Here is a 27,420-nt window from a genome sequence, read left to right as displayed (position 1 = left end):
ACCCAACTCAACTATCAAGAGAGTTGAAACCTGATGGCTGCGAGAGGAGTGGCTCAATCTACTTTTCCTTGCAGGAACAATACATTGATTTACCTTCAGTTGCTGCAGACTCACTCTAAATGTAACTGTAACTTCTACCTCCTCATACCTAACCTAACCCCAGGATTAATACGTGTTTGCCATTTAAGGCATTTGACTGTTTTTATAAATGTTCTAAAAGCTTTAAGGAGCGTATACCAAGGAGCTAAAGAGCCACATGTGGTTCTAGAGCTGTAGGTTGCAGACCACTGGTGTGTCAACCAGTGCAGACAGACAGGAACACACACACACACAACAAATCACACAAACACAATGCGATTTGCAGTATTGTTATTGCTCTGTAAAAAGTGCACACAGAATCACAAGATCAAACAAACAGCACAAATAATGGTTTGATGACACATTACCTATGCGAGAACATTAACACACACGTTCTCACACACAGATTTGCTTTGAAATCCACTTAGGCATGAGGACACGCGCTCTCATGCATGCACACGCACACAAAGTCACAAAACACACAGCTTCATTTCCTCAGTTGAACACCACCCAGCTGTAATTTAATCAGATGAGATATTGAAGAAGAGAGAAGGCAATGACAAACAAGCCAGCGCGCTACGAGTAAGCCACAAGCACAGTGATTAGGTCTCATAGCACTGCAGTGATTGCACGTTAGTTTTCCACCTTTCCAGCTACATCTGCGTCATGTGAATTACCGTCTCTACTGTAACGCCGTACCCAGTGATTTCAGTCGAAAGTGCGAAATGTATCTTGACTTTTAACCACGCAGTGCTAAACTCCAGCAATCAGTAGCTGGAAGCATAAACAAAACAGTGTTATGTGTCTGCTGGAAATGGGGATAAGCCCAACGGTTGGCTGCACAGCTCACACACAAGGCTGCCTACCATGGTACCTCCTCTTATGTCAATCCAGCCACAGAAGCTCTGTGATCAATCTTCCACCATCACCACCTGCACTCTCTCTCTCTCTCTCCTTTGATTATCTCACCAGCCATCAGTCTAACAAATACAAATCCCTCGCCTGGAGACCGTGATACAATTTGTTTGTACAGTCAACCAGGGGAGCCCGGGATGTGCTTTTAATGAGATCGGCGTCCGTCTCCGTCTCCCTCCAAGTCATCTCCCCGTCTTTGATATTCAGTGAAGGAATCTCCAATTAGTTTTTTTTTTTCCTTGGCTACCCGAGTTTGGGAAAAACACCCGCTCCACTTCACAGACCGACCCTCACAGCCAATTAAAGTTCCCGTTTAGCCTGGACGGTCCTGTCGTACGTTTCTTATTTATTCAAGCTTCCTCACGTGCTGCCGTCGACATAATCAGATATACACAAGGGAGAGGAAGCAGCAGAATGGGAGCAAAGAGAGTAGCTCGCTTTTCAGGAACACTGGCAGGCATCCAAATGAAGAACTAATAATTACTGATTACAATTATGATTTATAACGGTATAAACCTCAGTCAAATATATCCAAATATCTGCCGACGCACGAACGACGTATAATTCGGGACTCGAAGGCTTTCAGGTGACTTTTAGAAAACCAGAGGGAGCAATGACAAAGATCAGACCAGACTTTGAAGAGGAACAGCGTCGCTCTTAGGATGGACAGGAATAGCTCCCTCCATCCGATCCAATCACCGTGTCCCGGGGAAGTAAGAGCCTGGGAATGAGCGACACTTACGTAAGGGAGCAGGTTGCAATCAAGGACGAAGGCCCGTAATCTGCAGGCCCCCGACGCAATTATTTCTACTACATACATACATCGCCTTCTTTCCTTCTTTCTCACCTCTCTCTCTCACTTCCACATCAGAGCTGGATCATGACATATCTCACCCTCTTCACAGTCGAGAGCAGAACAGACGGTTGAGACTAATGGAGAATAGAAATTAGGTCTCTCTTCGCTACAGCTCAAACCACAGGGCAGCCCACTCAGTGTGTCACTAAATTACAATAAAACGGCTGATTATACACCTACTGGGACAACAGGCTCTCTTCAAAGTATTCTCATCAAAGAGTTTGATGTATTAACAGAATAGTTTGAAGTTTAAAGAAAGCTACCATTTCTGATGGGAGTCTGGCAAAAACGATTGAGACTATTAGATTTGTACTACAGTATGTTGAGGCCACATCAGTAGAACAAAATAGTAACAGCATCATAGTTACCCACCTATTATCAAAGCATTTTTATGTTCTAATCAACAAATTAAGTCATTCTCGGCCTGTGGATTATGAACCAGAAGACATTTCTGCATCTTTAGGAAGCTTTTCCAAAACATGAAAAAAAGTGTTATCACTTTCAGAATAGAGAAGCACTTGAGACAGGATTTATATATACACTTGGTTTCTTTAGCAGTCCATAACAATTGTGACCTTGACTTCAGGTGGGAACGACGTGTGGCGAAATGAGGACGGAGAAAACCTAATCAGTCAAAACCCTGTCAAGCACTTGTCAGTGGAGCAGTTCTTGCAGACACGCAAGATAATATTAAAAAGAAACGGTCGGCGATAAGTGGAAACATGCCCTCTTGCAGCAGAACTTCAAAATGTAAAACTAATGCCTCGCATTTCCACGGAGGCATGAGTCTAGATTGGTTCTTTCTCGGATAATTGAGAATCACTCAGGTGCCGTCATGTTGAGGAAACGCAGCCTTTTAGGTGGAGCTGATCAAATCTAGAGCGAAGCCTGGCCTCCTGTCTACAGATGCAGGGGAGCAGCTGTGTTTATCTAAGGGCGCCGAGAGGCCAGCGGTTGCCAGGAGCTGAGCACCAGACACACAGATGGACGGACGGATGGGTGGAATCGTGCAAGCCAAGGAAAGGAAAATATACATGAGTGGCCGTGACGTTTACACATCATGCTGCTCATTAATGCAAGTATCTAATCAGTCAATCGCATGGCAGAACCCAAATGTATTCAGACATGGCCAAAGACGACTTGCAGAAGTTCAAATAGAGGTTGGATTCGTCAAGAAAGATGATTTTAGTAACTTTGTTTGTAGTCAAACAAGGCTAGTCTGGGTATTACTGCGGAAATAGAATAGATAATTCTACATCTAGACCATCACTTGTGGTCATATATTTTAGGTCTTGGCAGAGAAACTGAAATTCCGAATCTAAGTGGCAGAAAGACGCTTTCTCCACAGGGTGACAGGTTATAAAGTGAGCAGCTCGACCATTGAGGACAGACTTAAAGTAGAGCCACGACTCGTCTACATCAAGAGGAGCCACTTTCCACACTCTCCAATTGCCAGTGCAGCTGCTGAGGAACATCCTCCAAAAGATTAAAAGGAAGCTGTGGGGGATATGGATGCCTTTTGCTCCTTTATTCTCCATTCTTCTTTTCCATTCCCTGATAATGATGTAGGTCCTATGAGTACATTGAATTTTACCCCAAAACGTCACCAATTTATCCCTGCATTCTTGAAACACAGTCCGACTCGCAACAGAGAGTTAAAGGTAGGATGTCACAAAACCACTTTTCAACCCCCCCAAAGCTCTTACAGCTCATTATATCAGTCTAAAAGCTCCTGGAACTTTCCAGTCGTGAAATTTCATGTTTCCTTCTTAGACTTCAGTGACGTTGCTCTTTTGCACTGAAAGGCAAGAAAATAACACAAAGAGAAAATTCTGAGCAAAGAGGAGCAGCTGTTTCCATTCATGCTTACAGTGTCAGTATGGGAGTCAATAAATCTACCACATCTCCAGAAACTAATCAAGGGAACGAATCGATAGAGGGAAGGAGCCTGCTTTTTGCTTTCCCCACCATTCACACGTTTCTGTCCATGTTGGAGCTGAAGAACGACACAAAACACAGAACTACAGCGAAAGAGTGTAACTTCTACCATTTGTTGGTTGGAAAGTAGTGTAACGGAGCCACCTAGTTATGTACCACCGAGGATGAGGCAGAACGCGTCGTTACCTGAAACAGAGGACCGAGAGGCACATGCATTTTTCAGCTCCCCCTGATTCTCCAGCCGCGATTTATATTATTCGGTGATAAGGCTCTTCAGACACGCCATTGGTCGTTAGATAGAACGAAACAGAGCAAAGCCTTGAAGGATCCCGACACTTTGCGAAAACAGAAGTACCGCATGGGTAAAACTGAATGCCCTAACAACCATTATGCAAGAATCAGCTGCATATTGCCAGCTTGACCGAAAACAAGCAGGTACCGAGGGATGTCAAGAGTTGCGGGGGGGGGGGGGGGGGGGGGGGGGTTGACTACATTTTCTATCGCTGAGTAGCACATGGGAGGCAATCCCAAACTGTATGTGACGTAAATCCCAACTACCAATATGCCCACACTTTTGGATTCCTTTCAACACCATGCCTTACTGTAGCATGTGGGGATTTGCCTCTGCTGAAATTCATTACCACAATTTCTGAAAATGGGAAATAATAATGGAGCGCTGGCCCATCTGCCCGCCCTCATAAAACACAGTGCGAAACCGTTTGCTTCAATATCCATCTACCCGAGCAGCGCTGGTGACAGGAGCAGAGGGGCGAATCATGATAGATCCGCCATTGCACAACTCTCCTCGCTCAATTATTAATAAGCTGCTTAAAACCTACAGGGGGACAGTGGAGTACGGAGCTCTTTTGTTCACTGCTTTTTCTACTGCACGGGGGAAAAAAAACAAACCCCCAAAAAAACTCCTGGCCGTTTGTGTCGATGCATGCTGAGAGAAGCAGAAAGTTAAGCCTGAAAATAATTGCTATGCCTCAAACTTTCCAGTACAATAGTGGAAACAACAGCACATTTTGAAGCAGTTTTTGAAAAAACAAAACCATCTACTTAACTAGTCAAACATTTTGGATATAAGAATAAGCCAGACAATTATAAAAACACAAGACTATTTAAAATCTGGTCGAGTGGGGAAGAAGAAGCATGAAATGTAGAATGTATCCAAATAAATAGGAGGATTTACCATTGAGATTCCTTAATCACTAATGTTGGAGCATACATGTCTGTCCAGTATGAAAGCAGAAAGTAAATTGCACATATTGTGAATATAAAGTACTGTGCAAACATTTGAGGACGGTGTGAAAAAAAGACTTCTATATAAACAAATGCATTCTTTTTAAATGATGTCTTTATGAGCAGTCTCAGAGCAGTCTTGGAAGAGCTTAGAAGAGTAACCTGTAAAATCTAAAATAATAGATGTTTTTTTTATTCATTCATGCACTTCTTATTATTATATACTTCTATACTTTTTTCCCCGCCATTCAGTCATTTGCTCTTCTTAATTTAACCCCAAGGTTATGTTCAGTTCACCACCATTCATTTCTTTGAGGTCAGTACATAGTATTATAAACCGAATATAAACTGTCTATACATGCAGTATCTCTTATGCTTGAACTCCTCATCTCAGAATGAGGAAAAGACAAAAAGTTATTTTGTATCCTTTGCCGTGATGTAGAGAAATTAAATTCAAGGATTTAAGGAAAAAAAAATTCCATTACTTGCTGCAGCCCGTCAATTAAAAACAAAAAGCGACTGTAAACTGCTTTGAAAGCCGCATTTCATTCTTTCAAAAATGAAAAACTGAAGCAAATCTGTGACTTTTGAAAATCGACGTACGCCGCCTGATTTGCACCGAGCAGAAACTGCAATAACTTACAGGTAGATGACATGATTGTTCAGTGCAGGAGTTTAGTGACAGACTCCTCACATTTGTTCTCGTCAGAATCTTCCTAAACTCCTCCCTCCATGATTCGCTGGCACGTCTCGTCTGAAAGACGACCCCAGCGGGTTTCGAAATATTGAACAATCCCACGACGCCGTGGACGGTCTGCTACGGCCACAAAGCCTTTAAAGAAGATTAGGTAAACAAATCAATGACCGATTGATCCATTCAAGCGAAGCGAATATTGTGAACTACAAGGGAGAGAGAAAAAGGAACTACACGAGGGGATTTTTCATTAAGAGTCTCAAAGAAATCTTCAGAAAGCTCGTTTCAAAGCAGCAACTCAAGAGAGGCAGAGGTGAAGTAAATACTCCTCTGAAACTTCTTATCATATCTCTCAAAGTGCTGGCTCAGTGATCACAGAGCGCCCGAGGCATGTAAACGGAGCAGAATAAAACAAATGTGTTGTGTTGTAGAAGCGGTGGGATCTTTAAAGAGATTTGTCTGTTTGGGGAAAGCAGGTGGCATGATTCCAGTTCAAAAACATAAGAGCAAAGACATTAATTAGGGAAGGCAAAGAAGGGCGTTGGGTAATTTTGACCAAAATATCCGACTTAATTGATAGATTACTTCACATCAAAGCATTTATGCAAAAATTCCACCGTCACACAATTTGCTTTTAGCTTTTGAAAAGATCAAAACTGGATATTAACATAAATATATAAAGCCTGTAAGATGGTGTAGTGGTAAAAAAAAAAAAAGATCTCATCTCAGGTGAGTGTTTGTTGCTGTCAAATTCAGTTTGGGCTTGTTTGCCTTTCTGTGTAGATCTTGAATGAACAAAAAAAAAAGAACAAGTTCTATACGAGTGTCTGTGGTTTACCAAGCGACCTGTCCGTAGCTTTCCCTCACATTTTGGTCAGGATCATAATATGCTGCTTAAAACTAAGATATTTATTGGACAATTATTCAGTAGATACATTAAATGAAATCTTCTGCTCCATCAAGGATGGGTATCTTTGAGAGAGAAGCTAAAATCAATCAAACTGTGGGCATTTAAAATGAAACACTCACAACTTTAGCATTCTTTTAAGTGTTTTTACATTCAGTGAGATTATTCTGTATTTATATTCAGTCAATTGAGTGGTAGTCCTTGTTTCTAATGCAAAAGAAGACATTAAGCACAATTTAATGCCAACAGTGACGTCCTCGAGCGTCATCGAATCTTGTCACTGAAGCTCTCTGTCAAAAGGGTTACAGTAATGATCATTTTAGTTTTGACAAAACATCAGTGAGGAAATGACATAAACACTTTGTACCACAGCATCAGCACCAACCAGAAAAGCACTTCCTCTGCAGCACCAGGCAGCCGTCATCTTTTACATCGATTCCGGTGCCCTTTACTGACAGATTATCAGATACGATGTGATTATATTTACTGTGCTGCATCTGTATGTCCGCGGCACGTTTACAGCTGGGAAAGCTGCGGACGGAAGCGCCTTTAACTACAGTATAAATACATTTTATATTCAGGAACGGATGATAAAGTCCGAAAGGTGGCGAAGTGATTAATGACAGAGGAAGGAAGAAAGAACACATTTCTCATTCATAAATCTGTTTCATCACCATCCATTGTGCGAAAACCTTTAAAGGAACTGAAGCTGTCAGATTGATGGAGGAGAAACCACAATATTCAGTGGGCGCAGAAAGCAGCGCCACACACAAATGCAACTATTAAGTACTCACTCTGTAAATGTGTTTACTTATGTAAAAAGATACATGTACATTTGAATATATGTAGTTTCAAGCAATATCACAAATGTTGGGTTCACTTATTGTTTCAATTTTCTGGTTAAGTTGATGCTTTTGTTTGGTTCTCAAATAACACTGTTCTCACAAGTGCATCTTTCAAGCACCACTTGTCACTCATTAACGCGCACATACAGTGTTTTCTTTGACTTGATTTAATTGCATCAGATTTGCAGAAAGTTATTGTAAAGATTTTTGAAATAATTACAACATATGCCATTATGGGTCCTTGAAGAAACAAAACAGCCAAAAAAAAGATCCAGATTCACCACAGACATGCTCAATAATCTCATAGCAATCCTAAGTGACCATAAAACAAACAAAACTGAAATAGACCAAAAGTTCTCTCAAAAGGGTAACTGAAACCTATAAAATGGTTTGAAAACGATGTAATATTTGCCACAAAGTGTTGCAAACACCGATTAATGAGCACAAGAAACATGCACAAACAATGACAAGATAAAAATATCAACTAAAAAACAAACATAAAAAGCACAATGATATTATCAAAACTGGAAGTATTGCTGCTGGATTGTATAGTTTGGTGCCTTTTATTATTGAATTTTTTTAAAAAGTAGCCTGAGTTATGATGATCCCGTCCTGGTCAACTAGTTGTGAGTGATTCAATAATAAAATTATATCCGAAGTTGTTAAGTCAATTATATTGTTCCACTCACCTCAGCTGCCACTGTTAATAAAAAAAGAAAACCCAAAAAAACCCTCTGAAGGTGCAGATCTCTGCCGTGCTGAATTGAGGACCTTCCTCTTGTTGGCACAAGATGCTGCAATTGCGGCTAAAAAGTGTGTAATCCAGAGTTATGTCACATTTGCAGAAAGAGACGAGAACAAAATTGCAAGAACTCTGCCCACTAATAAAATCCCCTGAGCCACTTTGACATCTGTGAGCAATCAATCTCACGACTTATTGAGATTCATGACTTCCCAGCTGCACACCTGCTCCTATGCAAATGAAAAGGATCCACCTGAGGGACTCCGACACACACGTATCGCAAGCAGACCGAGTCAGACTGGCCTCTGGGAGACGGGGAACATAGGCATCTATATCACGTGATTTGTTTTTCATTTCCTATTAAAAACTATTCAAATGATAACTTTGTTAAGGTCAATTTAATGCACCAATAAACCCATTGTTATAGATGGAGCCTTTTTGAGTCAGAGCCATTAGAGTTCCTGTTAAGGGCTCACTGGGGTGTCCAAGACCAAAACATGCCCATTCAACAAGTGTGCGCTAATTGAATGAGGCATCTCTGGATGAGTCACAGGCTGCCTCACTGCTGTCACTACATGTGGAAACCGGGAGCCACAAATAGACGCTCCCATAGAAAATCTGCCACATGTTAAAGTAGCTGTTGATTTCACTCAAATTCTATTTCAAGTAGGTGAAAAGCTCCGCTGGCGCCAAATAAAAACCGCCTTTTGTTGTTCTCCCCATTGTGTGTTGAGCGGTGATTATTGGGGGCTGAAAAAAAAAAAACTGCAGCAGACTCCCGGATGGAGACAATTTGAAAACATTTTTTGGTGGCTGAAATAGCTTCTATATGTCCCCATTGTGCCGCAAATGGTTGTGGTGGTTGCTAATGCTTCTATAATGATGGCTTGATGAGTGTAACATCATGAAAAGACAGAGATAAGAGGCTATTTAGGGAGATTTCCTGTATTTGACTTTGTATTGGTCAGGTGCCAGATTTGGCAGCGTTTGATGCAAGTGGTTCGCAAAGCGCCTAATAAGTCCTGTTCTGTTGTCTCTGTTGAAAGTAACGCATTATACTGCAGAAACGTGGGTCTCCCGAGTGTGTAGGCAATCTTTTATACAATCCAGTGACTGTCGTCTCTTTTAGAAATGTTTTTCTCTGCGACAGCCGTGTGTGTGTGATTCTGTTCAGTTTCCAAAGTGATAAAGTCCTAAAATATGGTGGGAATCTTCTTTAAAGATGGGAAGTCACGCAATCAAACACATAAATGCATATTGCGCTCAGGGCTAAAACTACAGGTTCTGTTTGTCTGTCAATCTTGAAGCAATAACAGCAAGACTTTGTGTTTTGTAGTTGGCATGATGACATGAACGAGTTCTGAGGTTTTGTTTAGAATCTGCGCCTATTGAAAGGTTATTGTGGCGTGTGTGACGGGTGGGCTTGAGTTCACAGTGATGCAAAGGAATCCTAAGTAATGTAACGATTGAGTTGAAACGCCACATAACACGACCCAGTGCAACGCAACAAAATGTGGCGTGGCGTAGAATAACACAGGGCAAAACGGAATAACACAACGTGTGTTAACATGTCAAAGGAATGGAGCATCAAAACGTAACAACACAAAATAGCATCGAGCGTCGTATTATAAGATATCGTAACACAACAGCGTGATGCAACGATGGTCAAAATGGTTTTATTGCAAAAAGTAGCACCAATGTGTTCAAGTGCTTGAATATAACTAAAGAGCTCCGAGTGCCCGAGACAATAAACAAGATAAAGCATTACAGAAGATCGATGGAAGATTACAATGGCTATTAACATTCAACTTTTTCATATCAACTTCCAGCAGCTCCATTTCTCCAGAGGCCACTTCACTCTGCTCTGAAAATTTTCAGCTCACCTTCTCCTCTCGCTGAAAATAAAGAAGCAATCTCCCAACTTCTCCAGCGTGTATTAAGTGTATTGACTTTTCAGCAAAACATAATGAACACTGCGGGCGTCTGCGAGCGCATTGCCAACACTCTGATAATCGATGTGAAGCCGCAGCTGAAGAGTCTGATCATCATTTGTAACGGCGATAAAATGCGAGACGACACCAGTCTGCAGTTTGACCGCGTTCGCACTTGTTTCCCAAACTTGCGAGAAACAAAGCAGGCCAGGATAGAAAGCAATTACTGAAGCAAAGGGAAAGATAATTCCCTAATCTCCTCTCTTTGTTTTTTTTTTTGTTTTTTTTATCAGGAGCGGCGTGCCTGCTTTGCATCCTCTGCTAATGCAGCCTCCGTAATAAATTCCCAGTTGGGACTTTGGTTTCATTTCCCTGCACTCCACCCTGCTAACCTCGCCATAACCTCATTACCGTTTAAAGTGATTCCAACACAAATGTGTAATTTCCACTGCTCCCAAATATTTAACTCGCACAAGCCCTGTGAGCACTCTCGTCAAAAATCCCAAAATGCTGCGATGGAAAACAGTAGGCGTCGTCTTCTTTTTTCTTTCTTTTTTTTTTTTTTTAATTGAAAAGTAGATAAGCGGAGATGACAATGCCTCCGGCATGTTTAGATTCAATTAAGTCTGATTTGAGTGCAGAGCAGTGAACCCACAGACATCAATAAAAAGAGAGGCTTGAATGTGAGTCGCCTGCTGCATCACAACAAACCGAATCTCTCAAATAAAGGCGACACACAACCTCTCTTACTGAGTATGCATTTAAAATGATGATATAGTTCCACCACCTTCATCTTCAATGACAATCAGAAACTCGAATCAAGTTTTTTTTCAAAATCCATTCAATTATAATAGTTTAAAGGACTGATATATCATGCCATCGAACACAAAAGATAAATGACAAAATAACTTGCAAATCTGGATGTAGAGAGCGAAATATTCCCAGTTGATGCTCAATTAGCTGCATTAATTAAAATCGAAACTCTTCACTTCAGCCTTTTGTTTTTTTACATGTTTTCAAGCACAAGTACGAGATTTAATTGGTCTCTACTGAAATGTAGTTTCAGGTTTGGTGGCTGCACAAAACATACTGATGTTTTGTTTTTTTTTTGTCGCAAACTGTCCTGGATATAATAAAAATGATATCTTATATTCTTTCTATATATGTGCGTTTTGTTATGCTCATTTGGCGAATGCCAAAGCGCTGTGGGTGTCCTTCGACAGTGTGGTAAATCACATTATAAAGGGTTGTCACTACCTCATGTTAAGAAGTGATATTACATGATGTGACATTGATTTCAACCTTCATTTTTGGGTTTTTTGAGGCCCGTGACCATTGAAAATGGGCCGAAAGACCCACTTTTGGGTCAGCAGCCACATTTCATACCACTTCATCCAGCTCTGGGAGGTAACCTGAACACCTAAAGAAAACCCATCGTGCACAGGGAGAACACAAATCAATGGGCCGTCCTTTTAAAAAGAGAATTCCTCCTTCATTTGAAGCCCTGGAGATTTTCTCACAGACTTTAACAGACGCAGAGCAGCAGTAAAGTTTTCATAAAATGTTCAAATATTCTGAATTATTAAAGATCGGCGGGATGATTTGGAGGTAAACAACGAAAGTCCCTCACACATCTATCAGGCGTGTGTGTGTGTGTGCGCGCTGGGGACTCCTGTGAATAAGCAGCAATAAAAAATAAAAAAATGACATCAAATCAGCCATTTGAAAACATGGCAGGGACATGAACACAGCACTGCTAACACAGTGTACCGTTCAATTACTTAGAGGCAGATGGTGAAAAAACAAGTCCCACTAAAGGCTGGGTTACAGATTGGAGATTAGTTTGCAGCACAAATAAACAGATTTTCAACGTGATAAAGAGTCTTCGCTGGTTTGAATCCATTAATATAACCGTGCTTTAAATCAGAATCTTTCCTGAATACCTTTTCAAATGGAACTGCCGGAACTTTTCATCTTGATTACTGGCTGTGCCTGTTTGCCCACCAGACATCTTTAACACAGTGATTGTAGTGCTTCACATTGATGTCAGAAGTGCTTGACATTGAGCGAACTTCTTTCATCTTCCCCATTCAAATCAACATTGGCCAAACAACCTCCCCCTCTCCGGACAAGCAGAATGAAAGCAAACCTGTTTAAAAAGGGAAATTCCAGCAAAAAAAAAAAAGACCTACATATTGATCTTTCAAGCTGCACTTATCTATGTGTACTTTGAAAGAGATCACCTGCTGTAATGTTTGTGCTGAGAATTACCTCCCTACTCTGCCATTTCCTTCCCTACCACTGCGTCTCAGCGTCTTCTTGCTCAAGGCCTTATTGCAACACAGCTTTGGTTCTTTCTCAGTATTTGTAACCAGCTGTTTTCAGTATAAATAGGTGTGATCAGGTTTTAACCGTTTGGTGGCCTCCTCCAGAATCGATGCGCAAATGAAGAGCTTATTCTTCATGGTAAATCAAATGTATATCAATTATAACCAGAGCTAATTAGAGTGTAAACACAAGCGTATTCAAGACATTTTTCAAGTTTCAAACTAATAAAGGAGAGAATCTGAAAACACAATGCCTTTGACCCGAAATGGCCAAAACCAAGTCAAACAAATATAAAAAAGAACCATCAAGAGATTCTTCTTTATGTTGACTAAATGCCAACGTCACCATTAATCCTCACTCTAAAAACTCTGAACAGTTCACAATCATTGCCATTCAATTTGGTTTGAACAGAGACGTGCGCCGGGTTGGAGGAACGAGGGTAAAGTGATCGACTGCCTGACTCTGCCTCCATCACTCAGCACCCGGACGTGCCCTTTGTTTTTGTAAGGTTACGCCTCAGTCTGCTCAGAGCGGCTTGAAACAAGAATTGTTATGAACAAGCTTTCCGAAGGAAATCAATGAGCTCAATAAGGTGTGCCATGAAGTCGCTCATGAAGAATTACATTATACTGGCCGACAGAACTGCCCTGCGATATTGCCACAATATTGCTTCTCTGTCATAATTGCTGCCACAGCGCCTCCATTTTCCACTTCACTTTCACTTTGTGTGCTCCTACTTTACCCCCACCTCCTTTCTCCTCCTGTTGAGGTAAAAAAAATAAAAAAAAATGTAATCAGAGCTCATTGACTCAAGGCTGACAACACATCATCATCATCATCCCCGTGTCTCAGTTTGAATGTCCTTCCTTCTACGTCAGCTTAGAGCACTAAAAATAGCTAAATCAATCGGAGAAAATCACACTAGCTGTCTCTGATTTTGATCACGACACACTTAAATCATGCAGAAAATGCTTTTTATGTCTGACTTTAACACCAAAAACCTTCTGACGATACATCCAAAAGCTCAGGGGAGGGAAGTCCATGTCATTGTTGGTGGCTGATAAACAGCAATGTATCCAAAAGTGGTTTTTTTTCCTGAGAATATGAAGAAATGTGCAGTCAAATGTACTCCTGTACAACATACAAGTACAACTTTTATCATTACTGTGTATATTGGATCATTTAATTTCTATTTTTGTATTATCTTTGGGCTTATATAGCTTCATTATGCGCAATATCAACAAGCAGAAGTGTGCCTTTTAAGTATCCTAGTGAAGTAATAGAGTAACAAGGTGCACTAGAATTGCTCTGAAATATGTTGCAACACAGTGAACAAAACATCCTTGTGTGTTTTCTCATTTAAAAGTGGTGAAGCAAACAAAAGTGACAAGTCTCTTGTTTAATAGACATTTTTGAAACGCAAACAGTTACCTAACCCACACTTCCACTGATCCACAGGCAGGAAAATGTACCAATTAAATTAGGCTGGGCTGACAGTCAAATATTCAAAACGTAAATACTCATTGCACCAGTTCAATCGGTGCAAATCAACCGTGTGTGTGTGTGTACTAACACTCACCACATTGCGTCTGAGGTGAGAGAAAATAGGTGAGGAGTGTTGTTTCCATGGTTACCGGTGAGCCTTTGTTTTCCAGGTGACAACACACAGGCACACACAACAAAGCTACAGGTAAACGTCTCCATCTCCTTCAAGGGAACCAGTGACCACGCGCAAGAAGACGTGAGGCCAGTCTGGGAGGAAAATGAGTCAATTATAGAGTGTTAGAACCAAAGCAGGTTCCACCTCTAATTTAAAGGGCAAACGGACATATTCATCATTCTGATATCTGTGCTATTCTTTACACCGAGAGTCTGGCCTTCAATGTTACTGTTCAAATCTCTTACCTTCCTTCCTTTTTCCAAATTGAACACATCCTCAACATTTACATATAAACTTTTATTACAATGCAAACTGATTTAAAAGCCAAGCCAGGATTATTTAAAAAAAAAAGACTTTCAATTATAACTTGAATATTTCACTCCTGGAGATCGCTGAAAAGTGCAAGCTGTGCACTAAGGGACCACACTCTCCTTACAATGACTCTCAAGCCCTGCATTAAAAGAAGTGGTGGGCTGTGGTTGGACCCTTTCAGCGCCAGACGGACCAAACCACCGGAACAGATCGTTCCTGAAACAATCACGTTCAGAGTCATGACCGTGACCGGCGCTTTATCCTCGTTCAGTCTTAACTTATGATTTCAGCTGATGGCTGGTGATACAAGCCATGTGTCATCCTTCATGTGATTTGGTTAAAGTAGTTTTGTAGCTCTGGTCATAATGAGTTCTGTTCTTTACCAGAAGCCCAGACAGTCTGTGTTCTCGTAGTCGCAAAGGCGGAGAGAAAAGGGACCTAATTAATTTGGAGGAGCGAATCAGACCAGAATAACATTGGTTTTTAATTCTGCCGAGAAGTGGATTTAAAAGGTCAAATAGCTTAGTGCCATGTCGTGTCTGTACTCTGTGCTTGGCAAAGTCAGATCTCTTGCAAGTTCAGTCAGCTTTAAAACGTCCTTGTGGTAATGTCAGATTGTTTTCTTCTTTTCTGATTTTGGAAAATGTGTAACAACCTAAAACATGAGAGACGGGATCACGATTGACTTATTTCTAGACCAATTAGTCGAAATGCGGCATTTTGCTCCAGTAGTCAACTTATATGCCCTGTTTGGTTCTGGCGTTTGGATGTTTTCTCTCCCTCTGTGACTTTTCTGCAAGCACAAACAATGTTCTCCCCCTGGAAAAAATATGCATTCATGGTGAATTGATGACTCTATTATCAAACTGCAGGCTTTAAATTTGGGTTGATCTCTGAATATCTGCAAGTAGTGACGTGCAGTAGGTCTTGTACAGCTATTGTGTCAGCAACGTACCCATCATTTTCTTCTCCCTATTATTTATCAATGCTGTCTGTTGAATCCTCCAGTGCCACCATCCTAACCAAAAGGAGAAATACTCTGCATGCAGAATAATAGTGACAAAAATACAGAATAGTGTTCTGGTTTCTGCCGTGTGAATTACAACAGAGACACACGCACACACAAAAAAAAAAAAACCCAGATACAATGGAAAGAAGCTTGAGCAAAACAACATCCTAAAAATATTGACATCGGGTTCATGACTCACATTTCACATTGAACCCGAATGTGATCCACCGGCTGCAGGGTAACAAGCAGGTACGCAGCGTGAAGCGCCAACATGCTGCTCGTACGCAGAGACCAATGACGGCTGCGAAGCTGAGCTCCAGTGAGGAGGAGGGGCTGAAAATGAAAGTGCCGGACACACACTGAGGCCCACCACAAGGACACTTGGCTGCTCGTGTGAGCGTGCACTTTTCAGCATCAGTGTTTGATTATTTGGGAGTGAGCGTGCGATAGAGAGCTCTCCTCCGCTGCAGGCCACACGGACCCCCGGGGGGAATCTGTGGACGCCACTCCCTTCAGAGACGTGCTGCTCTCTGTTGTCAAGGTTGATTAGTTGCAGGATGAATCCAATTTGGTTTCATCTCCTCTTCTTTCAGCCCATTTCCCCCCCCCCATTCCTCAAACTTGCCTTTATCTACAGCCCTTTCACTCCCACATGCTCTCTGCTGCCTTCTTTTTGTCTCTCTTTAAACTCTATCTATCTATCTATCTATCTATCTATCTATCTATCTATCTATCTATCAATTCAACTCAAACATTCACATAATCTTCGAGGAAATCTTCCAGGGGTGTATAGGATGAGGGTTATATTAGTTAACTTTGAGCAAAGGGAGTGTAATCGGTAGGGAACCTGAGATTGTTCGTTCTCGCAAAAGTCAATAGACTCAACGATTAACCTCACGACTGACACGCATGTTTGTCTTTGCACTGTTGGAGCAAGCAGGAGCATCTGAACAACATGCAGACACTACGAGAAATCAAACCTGGGTCTTTCTGGCTGTGAGCCGACGGTGCAAACCCCTGAACCATAATTTGGGTCTCAGTGTGACGGTCACCATAGTCTGTGTTTTATATTATTTCAAAGTTGGAGCAACATGTTCAATAAACATGTATTTATAATTATATGCAAAAATAGGTTAATTGTTCCTCCAGACAGTTAATCCTGCCATTTTAAATGTAAGAAACGTTTAAAAAAAGGATTTTAAATCACAATCATTGCAGTTATTCACGAGACCAGATGCTTCATGCCTATGAATGTGCATAACGTCTCTCTTTTCCTCACACATTCAAACAGATGGTGGATAAAGACATAACAAAAGTTAGAGGGTACTGATGTGTCTGTATGTGCATGCATGTTGTTTTCTTGATCGCCTTCTCCGATCTCATGTGAACAAGCACTGATGAGAGAATAAAAAATGTTTGAAGAACCAAACTTGGGAGTGTGCCTCGCACACGGCCAGCAAAAAAACAATTATATGATTCTCACAATTTGAGGTAATAAAGCTTGATCGGCCATCGCACTGATGACCTACTTTAATACTGCCTGCGCTTCAAATCGAACCACAGCGGCAGCAGCTGCCATGTGATGGAGCAAAGGTCAGCTCACATGATAATTAAACATGAAAAAGAAAGCATTTTCCACTCTCTCTCCTTTGGCTCCTGCGAGATCTACATCCACGGTGCCGATTCACTTTCTCAACAACTAACCCAAAGTTAATCACGGCAGTCTGAATGTGTAAAGAAGGTCTCAGTCTAACATTCAAATTCCAAGAAAAGATTCATTCAAGAACCGAAACGGAGCAGACAAAAGACGAGGACCTACAAAAACTCAAACTGCATCAACAGAGACAAATGCTGCTGTTTGATTGGCAGGTCAACGCTGTCGCTCGGGGAGATCGGGGAAATGCAACAGAGCGAGCGAATGACTTATTGTTCCTTCAATAGGAAGACTACATGGCGCAGCAGGGGGAGACAGTAAATAGTATAATCGGGCTCGGTGAGAGCGACATCGAAATGAGTGAAAAGAGAGCTGCTGCTGCCCGGGAGGTTCAGGATCGTGACTCTGTCAGATGTGAAGTGTTAATGATGTGTGTCTGCTAATTAGCCGGCCCCTTTCATCCCGACAGTCAGAAATCCTACTTGATGGAATTCCTGCACTGTTACACCCCAACAAGACGATCCAGTTTCAGTTTGATTTTAATAGCAACAAACAACGTTGCGAGCACCCTCGTCGTGTGAACGGACACCCAAAATGCCTAGACACCGTTCAGTTTTCAGCATCCCTTTAATATTCAGATTTTTGTCATCACTTGCTAAATCTACTTCACAGGAGGGAGAAATCTCACATCGGCGCTGTAACAAAGCTTTTGAGGACTTAGCCACACCAGCTCATTTCCCTACATCGGTTTGATGAAAAGGCTCAAGGACATTAAAATATTAAGATAAACTGTGACCATCTAATATGATGAGCGTTTTCCTAAAAGAAGAACCTGGCCCTTTAAGCTGATTCAACAAGTTGCACAGCTTTAGAAACAACCGGAAAAGTCAATATATGTTTGTTGGTTTTAGTGTACATTTTTATCATTCATAATCAATATGACATATTCACAAAAACACTATCGACCTCTAGGAGGCCACCAAATAGGAACATTTTATTTTCAAGACCGCCTCATGTACCCTTTATGTATACACTAAACACCTGCATGATTTGAATATTATATGTTAAATACGACTGTAAAAACCTTATAGAAAAGTAAACCGGTAAAATCTTGCAAAGACAAAAGCAGTAAAAATGACAAGACCACAATTGCACTTCATGTCCTGAGACTCATCTCCATCAGTTCCACCTGAACCTTTCGCTTCACCTCACTTTCAACTAAATGAAACCTGCCTCTTTAAGACATCGAAAGAAAATCAAATATTACATTTATGTTCTCTCAGTCTCATTGTCTTCTTTTAAAGGTGGGTGAGTCGCTTGTATCTACATCCTACTTAAGTTTTTGGTTTCCAAGCTTAATGTGTGAGGCACACCTTCGTCACCTCGGCCAGGTGACCGGCTTCACTGCGATATCAGATTGTTACTCCACAGTCAGCAAACGATCGAGAGCAAAAACCATCTGATGCACACGCAGCGGTGACTGGAGATTAGAGATCAAACGACGATGTCAACACAAAAAGCCATTTTTGTGGCCAGACGGCGCTCCCCCTCACCTCCCCCGCTGTCCTTCTCCTCTTCCTCGATGCTGTTCTTGATGCCGTCATACTCCTCGTCGATGTTCTGGTTGCCTCGGATCTGGCTGAGCACACGCCGTGCCTTCTGGGTCAGCCCGCGTTGGATTAACCAGCGAGGGCTCTCGGGCAGGAAGAGGAATCCCACGAACTGGAGCGCGGCGGGGAGCACAGACAGGCCCAGCATGTACCTGGAAGGCGTGGCAGAGGGGCCCCCAATTATGATCACAGAAACGAGCTGACCTGGCGTTTCAATTATGACATTTTCCTATTATCACGTTGAAAGTCTTTTGGTACCGTGCTAATTCGTTATTCCTTTAACCACTTCTGCACAAGGAGGATCCACAAATGTTTGACATTCAGTGAATGCTGAGCGATTTGACACCAAACATCAGGTGGCGCACATCATTAAAATTAAACACCAGGGAAAATGTCAAGGCTTTGTTCAGATTCCCCTGCTTAAAATAACCTCAGATTTTATATTTAGCATTTGACTTTCACACTGAATATAGAAGATTAATTGCTATAATAATAAGCGGATTCTCAATGGTTGGAGCTTGATTAAGCGTTTTCTTTTTCTAAGTTATGCTGCTTATAGACTTGACATTAATACATAATAACTGATCTGACAAAAAAAAAAAAGATTTGTAAGCATCATTGCGAGTAATTTGTTTAGTTCTTTCTCTTTTTTCAAAATCAACCAAGATGATGAAGAAAGGAAACATGAAAACAAGTTTAAGATTCATAGTCAAAAAATGTCTCTTCTGCATTAAACCTCTCATATGTTCACATAATTGTTTATCTATTTTTGCCCTGTTGTTTTTGAAATTTAATCACAGTGACAATAGACACATTGTGGAAGATTAACTTTTAATGTAACTGGAGTTTTACTGTTTTTAAGCTGTTCAGAGGACTTTTAAACTATCAAACAAAATGTGGTCCATTTTATAGACCATATAAGGGAAGTTAATTAAGTTGCTTGAGAAAAGTTGCACTATTTGATTAAAACGAGCATTTTAGTGAGCGCCTCATAAAAGCTCAATCAACATGGACGCAATAGATATTTTTTTTACCTTAAAGTACACTCAGTAATACATTCATTTTCAGTGATTTTAACTGAAACCTGGTTCAAACGTGCCCAAAATGGCCATCATCTCACAATTACCTACGCAACGAGTGATTTATTGATTCTTGGAAATTGGAGTTATGCAAAATATGGTGGTGCTCGTTGTGTGTGTCAGAGCAGGCTGATATAATTGTTTCTCCTGACATGTGAATTTCTTGGAGGTGTGTATATGAGTGTCTGAACATTTGTACTCTAAACCTAAAAGGGCCTCCAAAAAGCCATCATTATGTATGATTCATGCTAATCTAGGACTTTCTGAACCACCTCCACTGCACACAGCAGAAGTGCAGTTGAGACGAATCCTTTGATAAAGGACAATTCTTGTCTGCACTATCGCCCAGCTCAACATTTAAACACTCTGGAGGCTGTGGAGCAGCGCTCAGTGTGACAAAAGAAACAGGAGTGGGAAGGCGTGAAGCAGATAAACGGGAGAAGAAAGTGTCTGGAGTCTTTCAAATGTACAGTACAGCCACTCGCCGTAAATGTTAGGGGCTGACCCACACACGGGCTGACATTTGAAATGAGGGTCTGAGCAGCAGCAACCGTCCCTGGCATTTGATATGATAAGAGCCCTAAAGAAAAAACGCAATACTATCATATGGCTATCATAACTAGATATGTACGATTTGTATTTCAGCTGCTGCATTTACCTACACATGGCATTTACACCTGACCATATGAAGAGCAGCGCTGAGGCTGCTCTTTTCTCACACTTTTGGTGTACATGTAAAGTGTGCGCTCGGCTGTCTGACCTCCAGCCGTCACGCCGCAGATAGCTGAAGGCGCCGTCGATGAGGCTGGCGGTGAACTGTCCCCCGGTGATGAAGAGGGTGTTAAGGGTTACAAGCTGCCCCCTGAGGTGGGGCGGAGAGGCCTCGGCGATGTACACGGGAACCGTCATGGAGGCGATACCTGCACAGCGGGAGGAGAGAGGAGGGCATTAACAAGGATGTAGGGAAGTAGAAAGTGCACGGCGCCTGGAAATGCACACAAGTAATTTGGTTTATTCAGCAAACGAAAGGCATTTGAAATAAATATTTTACTATTAGAATGCCTGATTATTTCCCTAATTAGTTTCAAAATAATTTTTTACGTCTGAAGAAAGAAACTCAATTATCAATTCAATAAAGAGACTTCAGCAGCATATACAAACAGGTTTTTCTTTAATTTTTGTATTCAGCTAAAAGAAGTTTCATAAAAACGCCAAATATTGAAATGGTATGATTATTAGTGCTGTTAAAAATAACGCATTCATTTAATTGATTTGAAATGTTTAACTTGGAAATTTTTTACTTAATTAATGCAATTTTTTATTTTTTTTTACTCCCTTACCAGAGCAGCATGTGCAACATCTGTGGGCGCAGCTCCATGACTACAGATACCAAGTGGAATAATATTAAGGCAGAAAGTTTCACTATAAAAAGTTACCCGACAGCTGATTGAGAAAGTGAAAGTCATTAGCTTTACTTTGTAAAGCCGAATTTAATGACCACAGAAGTAATTCCGAGGCAAAACCGCAGGTTGCTATGTTGGCTGACCAGCAGCCACCAAACTGCTAAAGCTGGAGGAAATACTAAACGTATTAAAAGTGTATATTTACAGTATTTACACACAAAATGCATCATAAAATTGTGCGAAATCTACAGTTAAAGTAATAAATGCTTCAATGTGAGTGACCTTTGCTAAATTTAAATACATAACAATATTTTTAATCTTTTTTTTTTGTGTTTTTTTTCTAATTAACCTTCAACTTTGACTCTGCTTGACAACGTAGTGGTGGGGTCAAGCAAATACTATATATTGTGGAGTTCTCGCCTCTATCCACACACACACACACACACACCTACACAGACACACACATACACACACACACACACACACACACACACACACACACACACACACACACACACACACGACAGAGCCTTTCTACAGCATTGCTCCTGATAAGCTCTATTAATAGTCTGCTGATGCTTTCTATACACCCCACCCTCGCCTCCCCGCTCTCCGCCCCTGCTCTCCCCCTCCCTGCTGCCACCACCCTGCCCTTAACGGCCACCATGACTACGTGGCTACCCGTTGCCATGGAAACCAATGGCTGAGAGAAGTCTTCAGTATCAGCAGGTCGTACGGTATACTTGAGTCTGCTGTGTTCTCGGCACAGCAGTTTCATAATGTTCAACATCTCCAACACCACCCATGAGTGAGTGGAACAGCGTGTTCTTGAGGTGGAATAATGTGTCCAAAGACACTCTCACTTCGGCTTTACCATTTAGCACGCCGATGTTACCGCCTGTGTCGTACTTCAGATACATTAACAGCACACTCTCCTGCTACTTAGCAGGAGACGTCACAGTTAGACCCCACAGTTTTTTGTTCCGACGCCGTTCACTTCTCTATAAATACCTGTCATTCAATCACTTTTTTTTTTATGCTCACCACCATTCTTGAAGAACAATACGATGCACAGGCTCTGTTTTTTTTAAGGGAAGAGGCATTCAAACTTGGTCAATTTGTATTATAAAAGCAATAGTCAAGAATTATGTAATGTAAATAACCACAATAATATCAGTGTACACAGACTCAAGTAATTAAAGAGGTATTTTAGTCTTTATGAACATTTCTTGCTTCCTTAAACAAGAATGTGACACTTTTATGATTTTTACAACATCATTTGAACAATGACCAACCCATTTTCTTGAGAATTTTCTATAATCAAAACTGCACATATGCCGATGGTGCAAAACATCAATTCACCAAATCTCGTGTCTTTGGACCGTGGGAGAAAACCGGAGTTACAGAAGGTACAGTACATGCAAACTCACACAGAAAGGCCTCCAAGCAGAGAATCAAACCGTGGATTTTCCTGCTTTCCCACTGTTCCACCTTCCAAGCCTCAATAGCCGTTAAAGTGAACGAAGCTGAAAAACCTGTAAACTTGTGTTTCTTTTAACAAACGTATAAAGCCTGCGTAACAACAACTCCCAGGATGCACTTCAATGATCCACTACTTTAAAAGTGCAACATACACTGCGGACAGTGGGAAAACAGGCTGATTAAATATTCAACAGCTGAGTGCAGCTCACATTTTCGTGTACGCGCTTCAATACGGCAGAAACTGTTGCAGTGGTTCTGGTTTTTTGTAGTTTTTTTCTTGGTGAGCCGCCTTTCAATCCAAAACAGAGTAACAATTACTGTTTCATTGAAAGAGTCACACTGACTGCGAGTCATTAGTGAACACCAAAACCCTTGAAATTTGCTTTCATTTGTATCCGACAGCTGAGTTGTGACTATGCAGATTTCCATACATCCGTGGCCTCATGCACAGAACTCTGTATACTCATCTTTACTTCACGCCTTTAATCTGTAGTAAACACATACAGCCATAGCTTCTCGTCCTCCACCTATTTCACTTAAATTTCCCCTTCCTTCTATTGTTTACTCCATTTTCACTTAAAGGGGACATATCATGCTAAATCCACTTTTTTAGCCCTTAAATGCATTTTGTTGTATATTTAGAGTGTTTAGAAGTACAGAAAAGTTCAAAGTAGTCTCTTCAGGTGCTCCGTTGATATCTTTATATTCTGTTTTGGTCATATTTTGCGATCGGTTTCGATTTTTCTATTCTCTATTACGTTTTTTGAACAATGACGTCACACTATTCTCAGCGGAACTGCCAAATTAGGACATCGACGTTTCGAGCAATCCGCCATTTTTGTTTCTCGCTGCGATTTTGTAGTCCAACCGAAGTTACGAGAGGATAAGTCGAAATGTTCGGTTGTTGGATGTAGTAACCCACAAGCTTCGTTACACCGTCTCCCAGCATCAGAACCTTTTCGAAGTGCCTGGTTGAGTTTTATTTTTCACAGAAATGTACCCACATCTGTGGGTAAGGTCATTTTTGTGTGCGCGAATCACTTTAAGGACGACTGCTTCAGCAACCTCCGCCAGTATAAAGAAGGATTTGCCGAAAGACTTGGTCTGATTGAGCGGTCAGTTCCTTCTATCTATGGAGACGACGAACAGAGCACTTCGGTAAGCTGTATATAACGCTAAAAAGTGTGATGATAAGACGTCCCTGTCATTGTTTTGTTAGCATTAGCAGTTGCACCGTCTTCATATGTTAGCGCTGTGTGCTCGTTTTAGATTAGAATGTAACTTCTGTGTTAAATAGTCGTTGTAATACAGGCAGTATTGTAGTAGTGGGCATGGATGGAGAAGTTAGTGTAAATATAGTAACACACCATTGCGTTACATCCATATGAAGACGTTGTTCTGCAGCTGCATCATCGTCATTTTCATCTCGCTCCGCCGGGTCCGACTCTGGCTCCAACATGTATGGCTGGATGGACAAATCTTCCGTTGTTGACATTTTGTAAATAATGTGTGAATATAAAGTTTCTGCGCCGCTAGATAATTGTATCTGTTCTATCAAACTACAAAGATGGCCGAACAGGGTGACGTTGAACCGAGTGTCACCTCTGCAACCTGGAGAGGAGGAGGGGTATGAAGTGTCTCATTTGCATTTGAAGAGACCGCCCCAAAACGAGTTGCTCTCAGAAGCACATCAGAAAAGGGGTAGAAAAGGGGCCTGTGGAGCTCTAATAATGAGGAATTTAGACCCAAGCATTGCAGTTTCGCGTTGTATAGACCACAACTGTATGATTTATATGTAAAAAGGAAGGATTTAAAAGCATGATATGTCTCCTTTAATGTTTCGCTGGCTTATCCGTGTCCAAGCTCCGCCTGCTGCTATAGACTGCCCATATGGCGAGACGCTACAGCTGATGTTGATGCATTAAGTGAGTAATGGATCACTTCCATTTTCCATTCTGCTGCAGTTGGTGCCAGGGAAATTGTGTTACAGCTCAATAAAGCGAACACATTACAGACCCATAAGAAGGTTAATTACTGGACAGGTTTGCATTAATCTACCCAACAAGAAGAATTAAGTGTTTTGGGCTGTGATTTATTTTTTTCTTAAAGAACTACCATATGTCAAGCATTTATATCATATCTCTGAAGTTCTCTACTGGTACTATAATAATCCAGTGCATCTCCCTATACAAACCCAGTCACAATGAGATTCCTATTAAGCACCAAGGACAGCTCCCCATGCACTCTCGTACGCACGGTCTGAAGTCTGAAGTCGCCGTCTGGTCACGCTCGGCCTCAAAGCATCGCAGCACACTTAAACAAAGGATGTGTCTGGTCCTGTGAAGGCCGCCTGGAGGCACGCAGTACAAAGCTGGGGATTGACTCACTTGATCAGAGAGCGAGGGAGACGCTTCACCCAGAGCCTCCATCACTGTGCTCTGCTAAAAAGACAGGCAGGATGGTACTGGTACTTAGTGGGTGACTGTGATTGAGGAAACTAATTCAGTGCTGATGGAGGATTCTTGAAACTGCAAAGGAAGGAAAGGAGGCAAAAAAAAAAAAAAAAAAGAATCCTCCCCCAGATGAAGTTGTTATTGACTTTCAAATGGGTGAGTGGCGTGAAAGGCGATTGAAATTCACTTGTAAAAGTGAGAAATGTTGAGCTCTTTGTTAATTTGATACAGCTGATTCTGCTTAGCAGTTTGTAAAACAAATAAAAAAAGAATATAACTGCAAAATATATCATGTTCCTTCATTTATTTCAGCCTTTTTTAAAAAAAAAAAAATTCAAATCTTCTTTAAAAACCTGACATTTTAACAACAGTGACATAAGCAAACAAACGTCTCATTAAATCTACACTTAGCTATTTAAACCTACCAATTAATTATCGAGCATCCAGGTCATAATTAAATGCTTTCAAAATGTAATTAACAGGCTTTTTCTTTGTGGATCCATCTCCTGCCACCAAGGACAAAGTGATTCAACGTTCACAACTGCTCAATACGCAAAAGGTAGAAAGCATAATTATTGACTCATTGGGAGAGTGACTGTGTGTTCTTTGGTTTTGTACATGGTTTTGAGTGAATGGATTATGACTAACCAAAGCATATTCATAGATTGAACAGGAAACAACACTTTATGGCTCTTTCTAACCCTCACTTATTACCATGACAGCACACAAAGAACATATTGTCATACAGTGCTGCTGATAATCACTGGTTGTGAAAGACGAATAATGAAACATCCTACCAAAATGTTCCCTCTAACAAAATAACTGACAGGGGGAACAAACATTTCTTGTGTAAATTGAGAGACTTTCTTCACCCGTCTCCTGTTACTTCCTGACACTATTTGCAGGAGTCTTCACTACAGTGGTAAATTTCCTTTCACTTTGATTTCGCTCAGGACTCATGTTTGTTGGTGTTTAAAACAGTCCATTCATCCTTGTTGACCAACATTTCTCTCGAAAACGTCTTTGTTATCTTCACATTTAGTAATTTGATTAATAAATATCAAACCCTCCAGTACCCGAGACAGACAAGCAGCTCCAAAGCATGATGGTGCCTCCCTCATGTTTCACTGTATTCAGGCTGTACTGTTGTTTCTGCACTTGTTTTTAAATTTTGATCAACCAAGACCGTCTCCGCTGTTGCTGGAAATCAGTTAAAGCCTAGAGCAAAAAAACAAAGAGACAACTTGTTTTTCACAAACTATCTGGAAAGGAGGCTGGATCTTTGCTATAGATACACTAGAAACAAAATGTAAGCACATCTCGACATTCTGTATTTTGTGTTTTGGGCATTGCAGCAAATTCATCAAACACAATCTAGGAAACATAAAACCTATGATGTACATTTTTGACACAGCCAGTACCAAACATTCAGGACGGCTCTACTGGAAGACGTTTTCTGACATACAGTGGCTCGCCTTTAAACTTCTCCACATTTTGTCATAGTACAACCACAATTGTAAATGTGTTTTAATGGGATTTTAGACCAACACATAATTGTGAAGTGGACGGAAAATGATACATGGTTTTCTGGTTTAAAAAAAACTGAATATTGTGGCGTGCAAAAAGTATTGAGTCAATACTTTGTAGAGTCACCTTTAGCTGCAATCGCAGCAGCAAGTCTTCAGGGTTACGTCTATATCAGCTTTGCACATCTAGAAACTGAAATTGTCGGCCAGTCTTCTTTAGCTCAAGCTCAGTCAGTTTGGATGGAGAGTGTCCGGAAACAGCAATTTAAGTCAAGCCAGAGATTTTCAGTTGGATTAAGGTCTGGACTTTGACTTGTCCATTTTAACACATGAATATATGTTTTGATCTAAACCTTTTCCATTGGGGCTCAGGCTGTGTGTTTCAGGTTGTTGTCCTGCTGGAAGGTGAACCTCCGCCCCGGGCTCAAGCTTTTTGCAGATTCCAACAGGTTTTCCTCCCAGATTGCTTCTGGATTTAGCGCCATCTTCTTGCCACTCTTGCATGAAGGCCGATTTGTGGCGTGCAGACTGATAAATGTCCTGTGGACAGATTGTCCCACCCGAGTGGTGGATCTCTGCCACTCCTCCAGAGTTACCGTGGGAAGTCAATGCTCTCCTTGCCCGGCATGTGAATTTCGGTGGATGGCCATGTCTTCGTAGGTCATTAGGATTCCATTGCTTTCTGCAAGCCCACGCTTTAAACTTTTCCACAACTTTCTCCATGACATGTCTGGTGTTTTCTTTGGTTTTTCA

General features: G+C 41.2%; 1 protein-coding gene across 1 annotated transcript in view; it reads right to left on the bottom strand.

Moving 5' to 3' along the window:
- The window catches only part of LOC308126915 (proton myo-inositol cotransporter-like), a gene marked incomplete at both ends in the record, with an annotated part of 62,932 nt that overhangs the window by 30,456 nt on the left and 5,056 nt on the right, over positions 1-27,420 (bottom strand). The window contains 2 exons of the mRNA XM_080491610.1: positions 18,668-18,876; positions 20,564-20,723. Of these exons, the coding sequence (XP_080347736.1) occupies positions 18,668-18,876; positions 20,564-20,723 (369 nt within the window). The remainder of the gene's footprint in view (positions 1-18,667; positions 18,877-20,563; positions 20,724-27,420) is intronic.

Source organism: Lipophrys pholis, assembly GCF_963383615.2.
Source record: "Lipophrys pholis genome assembly, chromosome: 22".
In the NCBI taxonomy this organism is placed as follows: domain Eukaryota; kingdom Metazoa; phylum Chordata; class Actinopteri; order Blenniiformes; family Blenniidae; genus Lipophrys; species Lipophrys pholis.
This window is presented reverse-complemented; position numbering and strand designations above follow the sequence as displayed.